General features: G+C 39.7%; 1 protein-coding gene across 6 annotated transcripts in view; it reads left to right on the top strand.

Annotated features, from left to right (window-relative positions):
* The window catches only part of ELAVL4 (ELAV like RNA binding protein 4), a 139147-nt gene that overhangs the window by 37004 nt on the left and 89155 nt on the right, over positions 1-12988 (top strand). For 2 of the 6 annotated variants that reach the window (XM_036446616.2, XM_036446620.2), the window contains exon 1: positions 12317-12609. The exons of 1 other annotated variant lie outside the window; for it this stretch is intronic. Coding sequence is in view for 4 of the 5 variants with exons in the window: in XM_036446620.2 (XP_036302513.1) it covers positions 12601-12609 (9 nt within the window). In the remaining variant the exon portion in view is untranslated. Of the gene's footprint in view, positions 1-7213; positions 7329-8998; positions 9256-12316; positions 12610-12988 lie in introns of those variants that run through there. 3 more of the 6 variants (XM_036446621.2, XM_036446612.2, XM_045584583.1) reach the window with 3 other exon arrangements.

Raw genomic sequence — 12988 nt, forward strand, 5'->3', positions numbered from 1 at the left:
TGAACAGCAGGAACAAAGGCATGGGTAGAAGGACCAACCGATATGGGAGAGTAGACTGGCATGTCTAGAACTGAATATGTGGAAGGAAATGTTCCAGATGAGTCAGGCAGCTTAAGTGAAGGTCAGGTCATATAGAGCCTTGATGAATAATTGGACTTGTCCTAATGAATAATTGGACTTGATATAAGGAGTGAGGATAATGGAAGGTTAAAAGAGTACCAGAGCATAGGTTAAACCATGTGTTTTATAAAAACCTGTTAACATTTTGAGTACTTAACAGAATATCACATACTCTGTAATATGTGATTTAAGGCTCACACCATAGCATTATTATTGTCCACATTTTAAATAGGACGACACTGAAGTTCAGTGAGTAGCTATACTTTGTCAAGATCCTGGTCAAAGCCCTTAGTTCTAATGCTTTTAACCAACCACCTCCAGTTCTTTTGTATTTTATTACAATAACACTGGTGACCAGACTAGATATTGGAACGTGATGGTAACCTGGCTCTTAATTTGAGACAGATTTTTTAATCTCCTTCAGAAGCTTGATTTCCCTTTAGCCAGCATTTTTATACTGTGAAATCAATTGAAAATTAGAGTTAATCTTACCAAAAAAATTGTTTACTAATTTAAAACTATTTATTTGTAGTCTTTGACATATTATAGTTGGTGGAGACTTCAGAAGTCATCTATTTTCATTTCTTATTTACTCAGGAAGATTCTGGTTCAAAGAGGGAGAAGTGATTTGCACAAGATCACAGAACTATTAGCAGTACAGATAGAATTGGCCTTGAGGTCTCCTGACTTCTCTTGATATGTTCCTTAGTGATTTAAAAAGGATTTTACTTTCAGGAACACACACTGAACACTTATTGTGCATAAGGGCCATTGTTCTAGACATTTTCTTCAGAACATCCTCTTTTACATGGGAACGTGTAAAACTTCATGTCAGGTGGATGGAATAGTTTGGCTTTCTGCTGATACCAAGTAAAAGATATAGGCAGAAAAATCTGTCTTTTGGTTCCATAGCTTGGAATTGGCACAAATAGATTATGTGGGCTTACATTATAATAAGTTTTGAGCAGTAAAGAAATCCATTGAAATTACTGTTCTGAACCTTTGTACATTTTGTTTCCTTGTGTCCTGAGGTGCCCATGTGCTAATAGAAAATAAAGAACAAATTTTAAGCAGAAGTATATATATTATTTTAATTGTGGAACCTTTAAGACAAAAAATGAGTTTTAAAATTCTTGAACAAGATGGAAGTTTTAATGATATGCTAAACATGTATGACACACACATTTTTCATCCCTAGCACTGAGCATTATAGAAGGCTAGAAAGCCTTTTGCAGGCATTCTTATTTCACTAACAATGTAAAAACAGCTAAATGTGATGATTATCTGATTATCAGATGATCCATTTTATGGATTATGAAGCTGGCAAGGTTCATAACATTTGGGATAAAGTTGGAATTATTTTTTATATATTTTTTCAGACATCCAGAGAACCTTGGGTTGCATGTAATTTAGTTTGTAAAACCATAATTTAGGCTTTAAAACCTGTTCTTCGCTCTTCTCAATAAGGGAGCAAACTGAATAGTGAGGTCAGTATCAATAACCCTTTTAAGAGAGCTTTAGTGTAATTTCTATAATGACCTAGGATTAATGGTGAAATAAAATAAAAGTTGTATATTTGTGAATAATTTCAGAGTAGGACCAGAGCTTTTCCAGGGACTGAAATTTTACAGGAGCCCAGCATCATTATGGTTACCACAAAATATTACTTTACAAGAAGGTTAGCATTAAATAGGTATTTGTGGTCTACACAGCTTTGGAGGTTGTAATATTAAAACTTCTGTTCAAAAACCTTACATTAAAAAAATACTCATCTTTGTTAAAGATGTTATCCTTTTCAAGGAGGTATTTTGAACTTGAAGCTGCCGTTGCTAAGCGGTTGCTAAGGGAAATGAGCTACTCAGCACTGATGTGTAACTTTACTCTTCTACTTAAAAGTAGTTAAATCATCACCCCTCCAGCTTCAGAGTCAAAGAGGGAGAGAACTAAAAAGGGTCAAGTGGAGAGTTGCCTCTTTCTGACAGTTAGTTATATAGCATGCCTTTCTTGTTTTTCATGTTTTTCTTTACCTCCCATACAGAAAGGAAGCAACCTTTCTGTGCATAATAGGTTGAAAAGGTAAACTAGTCTATTGAGAAGGGCAGAGCTTATCATGAATATAGACCGTCCATGGCTAAGGCAAAAAGAAGCATCTCAGCACTGAGAAAATTGTTTCTGCTGATGAACAACCTCAAGAAACGGTTTTTATAATAACTCAGCATTAAGTGTGACTTGATAAAGAAAGTTATGTATTAATGAATAAAGAATCAAGTAATGTGCCCTAAGTATTTGGTTCAAAATTTTTCAAAAATATTTAGAATCAATTATTTATGTTCTTTTATTGAATGCCCACTATGTTGCAGGCAATGGTATTCTATGTGCTGGGGTTATAGGCAAATAACCTACAATTTCTACACTGCAAGCTCACAGAACAGTGTGAAAGTAACAAAGGACTGTAATTCATTGAATACAGTCTGTAACAGAATTGTTTAAAAATTGTTGAAGTTTAGTGTTATACGCACAGTTAAATGTCCGATAAATAAAATTCGAAAAGATTGATGTCTTGGGGCTTTAGTAGGTGATTCCAATATAAAGATCAGGCACTGTTTTCTCCACTTATGGAGATGAAGAAGGGAATAGCACACAAAATAATAGCAAGCAAAAGCATGTCCCTTGTAAGTCTCAGAGGACCAGGATTCTTATCATCACCTGGTGGCAGAATACTGAAATTACAAACATAGTTTAGTTTTATTTTGTTATGTTTTGTCTTTTTAATTATTGTTTTCCATGCCAGCAGATGTCAACATTACTCTGAATATTGGTTTCTGAGTATAGAATAAAACAGAATAAGACTGAGATTTCTTTAGATCTACAATTTTCTACATAAGGTAGTATTTATAGTGAAAAGTGTGGACAAAGTTTGGACATATATAAGTTTGAAACCTAAATTTGCCTCTTTCTAGCCATATGATCTTCAGAAAATCACTTAAATTCTCTAATTTTTAATTTCCTTTTCTGAAGTCTCAGAGTTGTGAGATTAAATGAGATTTATAGGCAAATTACATAATGCAATGTGTGACACATAGTGGAGGCTCAAAAATACTAATTCCTGTTCCTTTAGAAAAGTACTTACTCAATAACATTCCTCTATTTATAATTTTTTAAAATGGAAGAGTTTAGGATAGATTCAGAGGAAATCTTGGAGGGGTCTAGCTCTAATGAACTGACTGCCATTATTCCCTTACTTCCCTCCTCCCCCACCTTTGTTTTATATGAAATATCCTCATTTTCCTAGACAAATCCTATCATCCTTTAACTTAAGCCTAAGTTCCAGCTTCTTCCATGAAGCCTTCTCCCATCACTCCAGATTGCATCAGTACCACTGACTATTCTTAATCATTTTTATTTTTCAATTATAGTTGGCATACAATGTTATATTAGTTTCAGGTGTACAATATATTGACTAGACATTTATATCAATGGAATGTTAGTCAGCCATAAAAAAGGAATGAAATCTTACCATCCCTGACAATAAGAGGTCCTAGAGGATATTATGCTATGTAAAATAAGTCAATCAGAAAAAGACAAATGCCATATTATTTCATTTATCTGTGGAATCTAAACTGAATAAACTTCAGCATTTTGTTCCGATACTATTCTTTTAACATTCTTCCTTACACTACTAGAATTGATGTAGCCTGGCCTGATCACCCACAACTACCCTCCCCTCTTGGCCTCTAACCACCTCTATCTCAGCCCCACCACCATGGCTTTCTCAAGAAGAACATCCTGAAGGTCTCCTGGAAGGTCTCCCAGTCTAATTAGCATATTACCTTTTTATTAGTATAGATAGAGACCTGGTGCATGGGTGGGGGCTGGCTGGTTTGCCCTGAAGGGTGTCCCGGGTCAGGGTGGGGGGCCTGCTGGGGTGGGGGACCTACTGCTCCTTAGTGAGGAGCTGAGGGCTCTTTTCAGGCTGGCCACACCTTCTTCAGGGTGGGAGTCCCCACTGGGGTGCCTGGCCAGCCTGGGTGAGGGGCTGATGGTTATTTGCAAAACTGACCAAGCCTCCCAGCCGGGAACCTCACCCCATGGGGGTGTGGTGAGCCTGGGTGAAGGGCTGGTGGCTGTTTTCAGGCTGGTCAGGCCTCCTAGTGGGGACTCTAACCCCACTGGGCTTGACCAGCCTGAAAACATCCCTCAGCCTCTCACCCAGGCTGGCCACACCCCCTTAAGGGGGAGGGGGGGGTCCTGCTGGGGTGCCTGGCCAGCCTGAATGAGGGGCTGATGGCAATTTGCAGGCTGGCCACATCCCCCAGTGATCCAGGCTCCCAGCCCCTCCTTTTTTTTTTTTTTTTTTTTTTTTTTTTTTTTTTTTTTTTTTTTTTTCTTCCTTTTTTCTCAGCGGCTCCTTGAGCAGAGGCTAGGGCCAGCAGGAAGCAGGTATCTGGGATTTATTTATCTTCTACAATTGAAAATTTGTAGCCTTGAGCAGAGGCCAGGGCCAGCCAGGGTGGGTGGGAAGCTTCCTCCATCGCCGGGGGCAACCCAAGCCTCCTGCTCACTCCAGCTCTGTGGCTGCCGCCATCTTTGTTGGATTAATTTGCATACTCGCTCCTGATTGGCTGGTGGGTGTAGTGGCTGGTGGTGCCTGCCTGATCGCCCCTGACCTTCTGCCTCTCTGCCTGATTGCCCTAACTTCTCACCTGCCTGCCTGCCTGATCTTCCCTATCCACTCACCTGCCTAACTGCCTGATTGCCCCTGACTGCCTTTGTCTCGGCCCCACTGCCGTGGCTTTGTCTGGAAGGATGTCCAGAATGACATCCAAAAGGTTGTTCAGCTGTCCAGTCTAATTAGCATATTATGCTTTTATTATTATAGCTATTTCTTAATTTGTGGTTACAGATTTATAAGTGAGTCCATATTTTAAACAATTCTTTATTGAATTATTATCAAAAGAATATGACCCAGTAATACCACTTCTAGGAATATGTCCTAAGAAAACAGAAACACCAATCAGAAAGGATATATGTGCCCCTGTGTTCCTAGCAGCACAATTTACAATAGCTAAGATTTGGAAACAGTCTAAATGCCCATCAGTGGATGAAGGGGTTAGAAAATTGTGGCACATCTACACAATGGAATGCTGTGCTACTATAAAAAAAGAAGGAATTCTTACCATTTGCAACAGCATGGATGGACCTGGAGAGCATTATGCTAAGTAAAATAAGCCAGTCAATGAAAGAAAAATACCTTATGATCTCACTCATTTATGGATAATAAAGAACATTATAAACTGATGAACAAAAATAGATACAGAGGCAGAGAAGCATCAAACAGACTGTCAAACTACAGCGGGAACACTGGAAGGGCTGGGCAAGGGGAAGGTAAGAGATCAACCAAAGGACTTATGTGCAGCATATAAGCATAACCAATGAATGCAAGACACTGGGGGAGGGGGAGGGCATGTGCCAAGAGGTAGGAGAGAGGATAGGGGAGGCTGGGGGGAGGTCAATGAGGAAAAAAGGAGACATATGTACTATTATTTATAATACCTTAAACAATAAAATTTTTAAAGAAGAATATAATCTGGTTAAACACTATACCCTTCAATGGTAAGGTAGCTACTACATACTTCATCTGCTCAGTGGCCTTTGATTGGTAAAGATTTATATTTAAAGCCGAAACTGGTTTGACTCAGTGGATAGAGAGCATTGGCCTGCGGACTGAAGCATCCCAGGTTTGATTCCGGTCAAGGGCATGAACCTTGGTTGCAGGCACATCCCCAGGAGGGGGTGTGCAGAAGGCAGCTGATAGATGTTTCTCTCTCATCTATGTTTCTAACTCTCTATCTCTCTCCCTTCCTCTCTGTAAAAAATCAATAAAATATATTTTCAAAAAAGATTTATATTTAGAGTAAAATTTTTTTGCTTCCTTTTTTGTTTTGTTTTGTTTTGTTTTTCCCAGTAAAGCTCATCTGAACTGCAATGAAAAGTTCCCTAAAATTCTTTCTTGCGGGGATCTTCAGAAATCTGTGTATTCACATGTTGACCCTGCTGAGTTTTCTTAGGCTATTTTGAAAGATAGAGCAGTGAAAACTTCAGGCAGGGACTCCACCTAACTTAGATTTCAAATGTGTTTTCACCTTTTTCAGAATTTTGTAAGTAAGGCAGTTTTCCTGTCCTTTACATTTTCTTTCCCTGAATGAAAAACACCCTAGTGCTTGAAGGGTGCGGTCAAAGTCACAGTGGTTCTGGGAAGAATCCTTTTGGCTTTTAGCAGAAGGCTTAGTAGCATGGGAAGAAGATGGGAAGATCAAATGTGAATTGACCTTTGGTTAGGTTACCTGCCCAGGTGAATTCTTGGCAATTTAAGTGGATTAAATAGCCATTAGTCTATATTTCCCACACCCTAGCACTCTTCTAGCTCTTTCCCACAATCGGCAGTAGACAGACTACATAGAAAGAGGAAGGCATCACACCGTCAGGTCATTTATTTCTAAGAGACCATCCACAGTGGATTCCTGACTCTACACTTGAACTCCATGTCAGGTGCATCTTATCTCTGTGGTATGTTTGCATTTTCCTATAAAAGTTGATATAATGTTTCTACAGGAAACACACACACACACACACACACACACAAACAGAACGACAATTCATCAAAGGAAAATTATGCTTTAAATGCTATCAAAAGCCTTTGAATATAATATAGCACTGTCTGGGCACACTAAAAAGTATCTTCCCTGTGGGAAGACATGCCAGCAGTTTAGATTTATTGTTCGAAGGAAGAAGGTGTTCGAAGGAAGAAGGAGAGGATAAAAAGAAATTGAGCCACAGGGTAATGTCAGGTCCTAGTCACTGATGATGCTGTTTAAATAGCCTACCATAATCATATTAGGGCAGAGCACATGAAATTCCTGATCTCTGTAGGACACTGAGAAAGACTGGCGGTGTGTGAGTGTGCGTGTGTGTGTGTGTGTGTGTGTGTGTGTGTATTTGTGAGTGTCTGTTTGCTCTATCTTCCCACCCCATTTTGCTAATTCAATTGAGGGGCAAGAACAGGAGGAAAAGGTCCGCAGCTGTGCTCGCAGGGACTGGTGTGAAGAGAGAGAGGCTCAGTCTGACTTGGAGTTTTGTGCTATGCACGTGAATGCTCTGGAACTGCCCTAATCGACTGAAAATGAGCCGGCTACGGTCATATGGAACAGGTCTGTTTAGCCACATCACTGGTTAGCATGGCAGATGGTAGACCGTCAATGGGTGGTATTGATTGGCTGGATTTGCCTCAGGGTAACAAGACTATGGGTCCTGAAAAACCTGCTTCATCTTATTTTCCTTTGTGCAGCTACGTACAGTTGTGGTTTTCTTTTCTCACTCTCACAGCCCCCAGGATCTTTTCCTCTTTTTAAGCCTTCCCTGGTAATCAAAATAGAGAGGTTACCTTGAGATGAATTATCACCATGGCAAGAAAACTCGAGAATTTTTTATTTACTAGGCTGATTACATTTTAGCATTTGAAGAAAGTGACATTTTTTAATTAGTGTTTAAGACATATGGTGAGTGTACAAATTAGCTTATTCCGTACAACCAGAATTTGATGAGAGCAACTCCTCACTCCCCAGTTAAAAATTGTCATTTGAAACTCAATATATGCGAGGAGGTTAAATGGTATTAGGTGATGCAGCCTTGACTCAAAGATGAAGGAGACAGTCACCATTGGGTGAGGCTAAATGTTGCTTGGATGGGCTGGGAAAAGACTGCTATCAACATTCGTGTTTGCAAGAGGATGTGAAAGTTCCAAGGCTTTAATTTTGTCCAGCCAAGAAAACAAAATCTCAGGTATCTGTGTGCGTGCATTTCTCTTTTGGATATGCTGGAACGTACAATGAATGATGCTTGCATGCTCTGTACATAATAAAATCCTCCTTAAAGTCAGGCCCTGTAACAATACAAGTGATGAGATTTATTTTTGTTCAGATGTTTCTTTATCTTTTCAGCATCCCCCTCCATCATCTGGGGCTTTCAACCTGGGACATTCTATTTGTTCCTGGCAGAGGAGCAGATTAATTGGAATAGAAATGTACACAGGAGACACCAAGTTAGCTATACATCCAAAATAGTTCACCACAGAAATGTTCCACTTGGAGGCTGATCTGAGGGGAAAAGAACAGCAGTGGGGAGAGAGATGTGATTAGTTTGCTCTTGTGGTTTTTATCACTATTGGTGTAACTGTGTTTTTAAAAGAGATGCTTATGATTTTTGTTTTTGTTTTTTACACTGTCTTTACTTTGAAGCTTTTGGTGATTTGCCATCATGAAAGACCATATCAAATAAACCTAGTGGTTTATTCAGAAGAAAAGTTGTACCCTTAAACTCTTGTCTCCATCTTGTATGTGCTTTGTGAATATGCATATTTTTGAATCGGGTTTTTATCACATGAATCAATATTTTTCTCTTTTTTGCTAAAGGAGAGTATTTCCATGGAGTGTTTGATTTCCCCCCTTGCTCTGTCTTGGTTGGATTTTCCTTGTTCATCCTTTGCTGAATGAAATAAAGCTTGTATGTGCCTCATTCTTCATAGTTCTCTTTAGAATTGGTGAGGGTATTTTGTTTTGTTAATATAAGTCTGGAGATGGGATTTTATTATTTTATTTTGGCAAGGTACAGAGAGAGAGAGAAAACAAGATGCCTATTAGAATGCCGGCATTTCTCATGTCATATCCTATACCCAAAAGCTATTCCAAAGGGGGAAAAAAAATCACGTCTTTCAGGATGGTTCATTTGAATCCGTGCACTCTACCCACCTGGTGGTTATATAGTGAACTGTTACTTTAAAGAGTAGTTTAAACACCAGCCATGTTTGGGGCAGGCTGCTCTTGCAAAGAGAGCAGTACATATAACAGGAGACTACTGTGTGTGAGATAAGGGGAAAATGCAGCTCACTGACTAGAGGTTTTAATGTGCAAACTCCAGGGAAATAATAGATTGACTGTTCCGTGGCGCGCAAGAAAATTGAAGAACCCTTTGCAGACGGAGTGCTTTGCAAAGGATTCTATCTGTTTCTCTTAAAACAAAATCTGTGGCAAGATGTTTGAAATCAGCAGGACGCTTAATGCTGCTTTGTTAAATAATGAGGTAATATTTTGTCACTTTTTTTCTGGGCAGCATCTGTTTGGGGGTTTTGTTTTGTTTTGTTTTTCCCCTTGCTTCATTCCCCCCCCACCCCCCCCCCCCGTGTTCTTCTCCCCCCTCCCCCTCCCTCCCCCCAGGTTTCTGAAGAATTCTTTTTCTTTCTCTCTCTCTCTCTTTTATTTTTTCTCATGGAAGTCAAGGAAATAGAATTCATGCTTCCATTTCTGTTCCTCCCTTTTGGTGCTTTTGGAGAATTTGGTTGTCTTTTTTATGTGCAGTTTCGGCCGGCTGCTGTTTCCTAGCCCATTGTGCCACGTAAGGCTCCTCCACTGTGCGGAGTAGGTAGTTATTAACGCTGAATTGGCTTCTGGTACAGTCCATCTGGACTCTGTGTGGGAAAGCTGGCTGCCGGGGACTGATGCTAAGATATCTGCAACCTTTGGGATGTGTGCATGGTGGCGAGGGGCTGCCTGATATGAGATTACCTCTTTTAAGGGAAACTGTTATTAATGAGTCAAGAAACTGCTCCTTTATGGTAAGAGGGACACAGCCCCACAGCTCTGGGATATATCAGTTTTAGGTTGCCTTAGCCGCTTGAGTGAGACAAGTTTCTTTCTGTGGTGGTGGTGGATTGTGGCGGAAAAAAAAAAAAAAATCATGCATGACTGGGAGACTCGCCTGCCTGATTCTTGAGATAATATATTGAGAATCTGTTGCTTTGCAAATGTCACACCACTGATGTAGCGGTCAGCCCCTCACCCTGAAAGATGAATGGTACTATTGGAAATGCAATAATAAGGTTGACTTTTCCCAACAATAGGATTCTGCCTTTGTCTTTAGAGAAAAGGCCTCTGAGGACATTTGTGCATTTGTTTGAGGATTCTGTTAAAAGACTCTAGGGTGGAGGTTTTGGGACAAGTGATCAATATACAAAGTGCATGGATATGTTAGCCTAGCAAAGCCAACTAATTATTTATACTTGTACCATATAGTTCCTATTTCGGAAAAGTGGCCAGAGTCTCCTTTGGTATTCTTAATGTTAATTTATGGGTCACTGAGTGTGCCGAGATTAGGATGGATAGGATGAAAGGGTTTTAAGAAATTGCGACTTTTATAACCTGCAGAGAAATACAAAGTAAATATTTTGTTTGAAGCGAGCTGTTTTTATTTGTGTTTGTGAGCATGGTGTTCGTGTTTGCTTTTCACAATATTCTGATGTTGGTGAAATCCCGCTCAGAGTTCCTGTTGTTGATTTGGGCGCCTGTACCTGCCCTGTGTATGTATGTTGAGCTCTTTAAAAGACTTAACCTATGAGTCAGCCTTAGTCCACAGTTCATTAGATACGGTAGTACCATTGTGACTTATTGGACTCTATACATTTGCTAAAGAAATTATTGTAAGTTTACTAAATTTAGTATTGTTCCACTTAAAGGGATTATGTTTTAATATTTCCACTTTTCTCTTTCATGTAGTTTTATTTCTAATAACTGAATTTATTTATATTCAAATCTAATAGTTTATATAGTGTACCCTACATATTGTTCTATGGTGTATCTGTATTTTTTAAAGTGCGTGCATATATTTGAGTGTGTGTGTGTGTGTGTGTGTGTGTGCGCGTGTGACACAGTAGTTTGTAGAGAATAGCTTTCATTTTAAAAAATGTGTAAGTTAGTTTTTTTAACAAATTTTCACAAACCCATTTATTCTTGGACTTTGAAGCATGATTTTTGACCTGTATTTTCACTCTGCTCAATCTCAACACACTGTCAACTCCAGCCAAAGATTATGTTGAATTCTGTCCTTAGTAATATTTGTTACCTCTGTGTATTTATTGAGGAACAAAATGATTAAGTTATGAATTAAATAAACAGGGATAAGTTAGTCTTCCGGATAGAAGTAGAGCACAAACTCCTCCGGTAAGCCACTTAAAACCCCCAAGCCAGAACAAAATACTGTGCTGCCCGAGGCTTGGTAAAGTAGAGGTTATGAATTGTACAAGATAGACAAACTGTATACATCCCCACACACGTGGTAAATGTCTCTCTGCGAGTCTTTTAAGAGGCCACAGGAAAAATAAAAGACATTGTCTGAAGGAGAGAAGCAACATCACATGTTCGATTAAGCAAGATGAGCACTTGCACCCGTTATGAAATGAGATGGTTGTCAAAAGCATGTTTCAACTTTCTCCATAGCAGTCAGTAAAGCAAAGAGAAGGGGTGTGTGGATGGGTTCTTAAAAATTCAGAACATGCCTCTATCCAAGTTGAGAAATAAATTCATTTAAATAAATCATTCATCATTCTCTGTTTTGAAAAGCTCAGACAGCAGGCAGAAAGGTGGAGGCTGGCAGCTGCCCCCTCTCCCCCAGCTTTTCTCTTTTTTCATTTATTAGAAAAGAGTTTTCTGAAGCAAACTTTTGTGAGCCTAGTTCATGGAGCAAGCACACTCTCAAACCTGCATTCCTTTGAAACACTGGCCATGTTAGTTGCAGAAGGAGCATTGCTTACTGAAAATCAGCAGAGCTGGGAAATAAAGTTAAAATGTAGACATATTAGCACATTAAAGTGCTTTTGTTGTATCCTTAAGCCTAGAGGCAGATCATTAAATATGCATTTCGCTAGAAAGCAACTGTCGAGAAAGATAAGGTGGTAGAAAATGTTCCATGCGGGAAAAGCCCTCCGTCAGAGGGGTGGGGTGGTGCAGCCCTGGGGACAGGGGAGGGGAGGGCACTCCCACTGTTGAGGTTTACAAGCCGCCAATGACCTGCAGTTGTTACAGTACTTTTGAGCTGGGCGGAGGGAAAAGGTAAAAATGCAAGTATGGCTGTTGTTGCTTCATCCCAGCCTTAATTACCAGACACAAGAAGCAGTTCAGAAATCTGGTCTCTGTTGTTGTAGAGGTCACCAAATCATTAACATCGTCAATCTGGCAGTAGCTAATTTAAATAGCACCTGATGTTGCAACGCCTCCCTGCGTCTCCCCAGCCAATCAGATCATGCCTTCGGCTGACAGATGGTCCCATAAATGGATGTAAAAAGGGGAAGCTTCGAGCCAATTTCAGCAAGGCTCTGTTCAGTTGTTCTTATCTACATCCTAGAATCAGGGGTTTCGGCTCACTGCTCCTTTTCTTTTTCTTTTTCTTTTCTTTTTTTTCTTTTTTTTTGTTTTGTTTTTGTTTCTCTCCCCCACCCCCCCTAAAATAATTAATTTGCTTTGCAATCATCCACATTGTGCTTTGTGGATCTTTAAAAATATAAAACAATAGTAGTCATCTAAACAATATTCTGAAACCTTTGCAAATTTTAAGGGAAGAGTTGAAGCTCTGAAGACCCAATATTTGCCAATAAGAATGGTTATGGTAGGTATGACTAGATTTATAATCTGCGGTTTGTGCTGCTGGAGGGAAGAAAAGCATCTACACCTTGACCAAGAGTTTAGTTCTCTGCTGCTATTTGATGCCTACATTTACTATCTCTTTGTGTAGAGAGTGCGGTAGGTCCTTTTATTGAAACGCAGTGGGGAAATCGATTGTCATTTTTAGCAGGTCATTGTCAGTTTTCCCTTCAACATAAAGGCATGGGTGGGGTGAAGGTGGGCTGAAATAATTGCTGCTTTGTTGAAAGAGGTTCTATTACATGAGACCAGAAACGGCAAAAGAAAGGGTTTCTCTTTGTAAAGGGAGAGGGTGTTTGTCTACGTGCCTGGATTTTGTGGGGCAGGAGGTGGATGCAGCCGGG

The sequence above is a fragment of the Pipistrellus kuhlii genome, unplaced genomic scaffold, assembly GCF_014108245.1.
Source record: "Pipistrellus kuhlii isolate mPipKuh1 unplaced genomic scaffold, mPipKuh1.p scaffold_m20_p_2, whole genome shotgun sequence".
In the NCBI taxonomy this organism is placed as follows: domain Eukaryota; kingdom Metazoa; phylum Chordata; class Mammalia; order Chiroptera; family Vespertilionidae; genus Pipistrellus; species Pipistrellus kuhlii.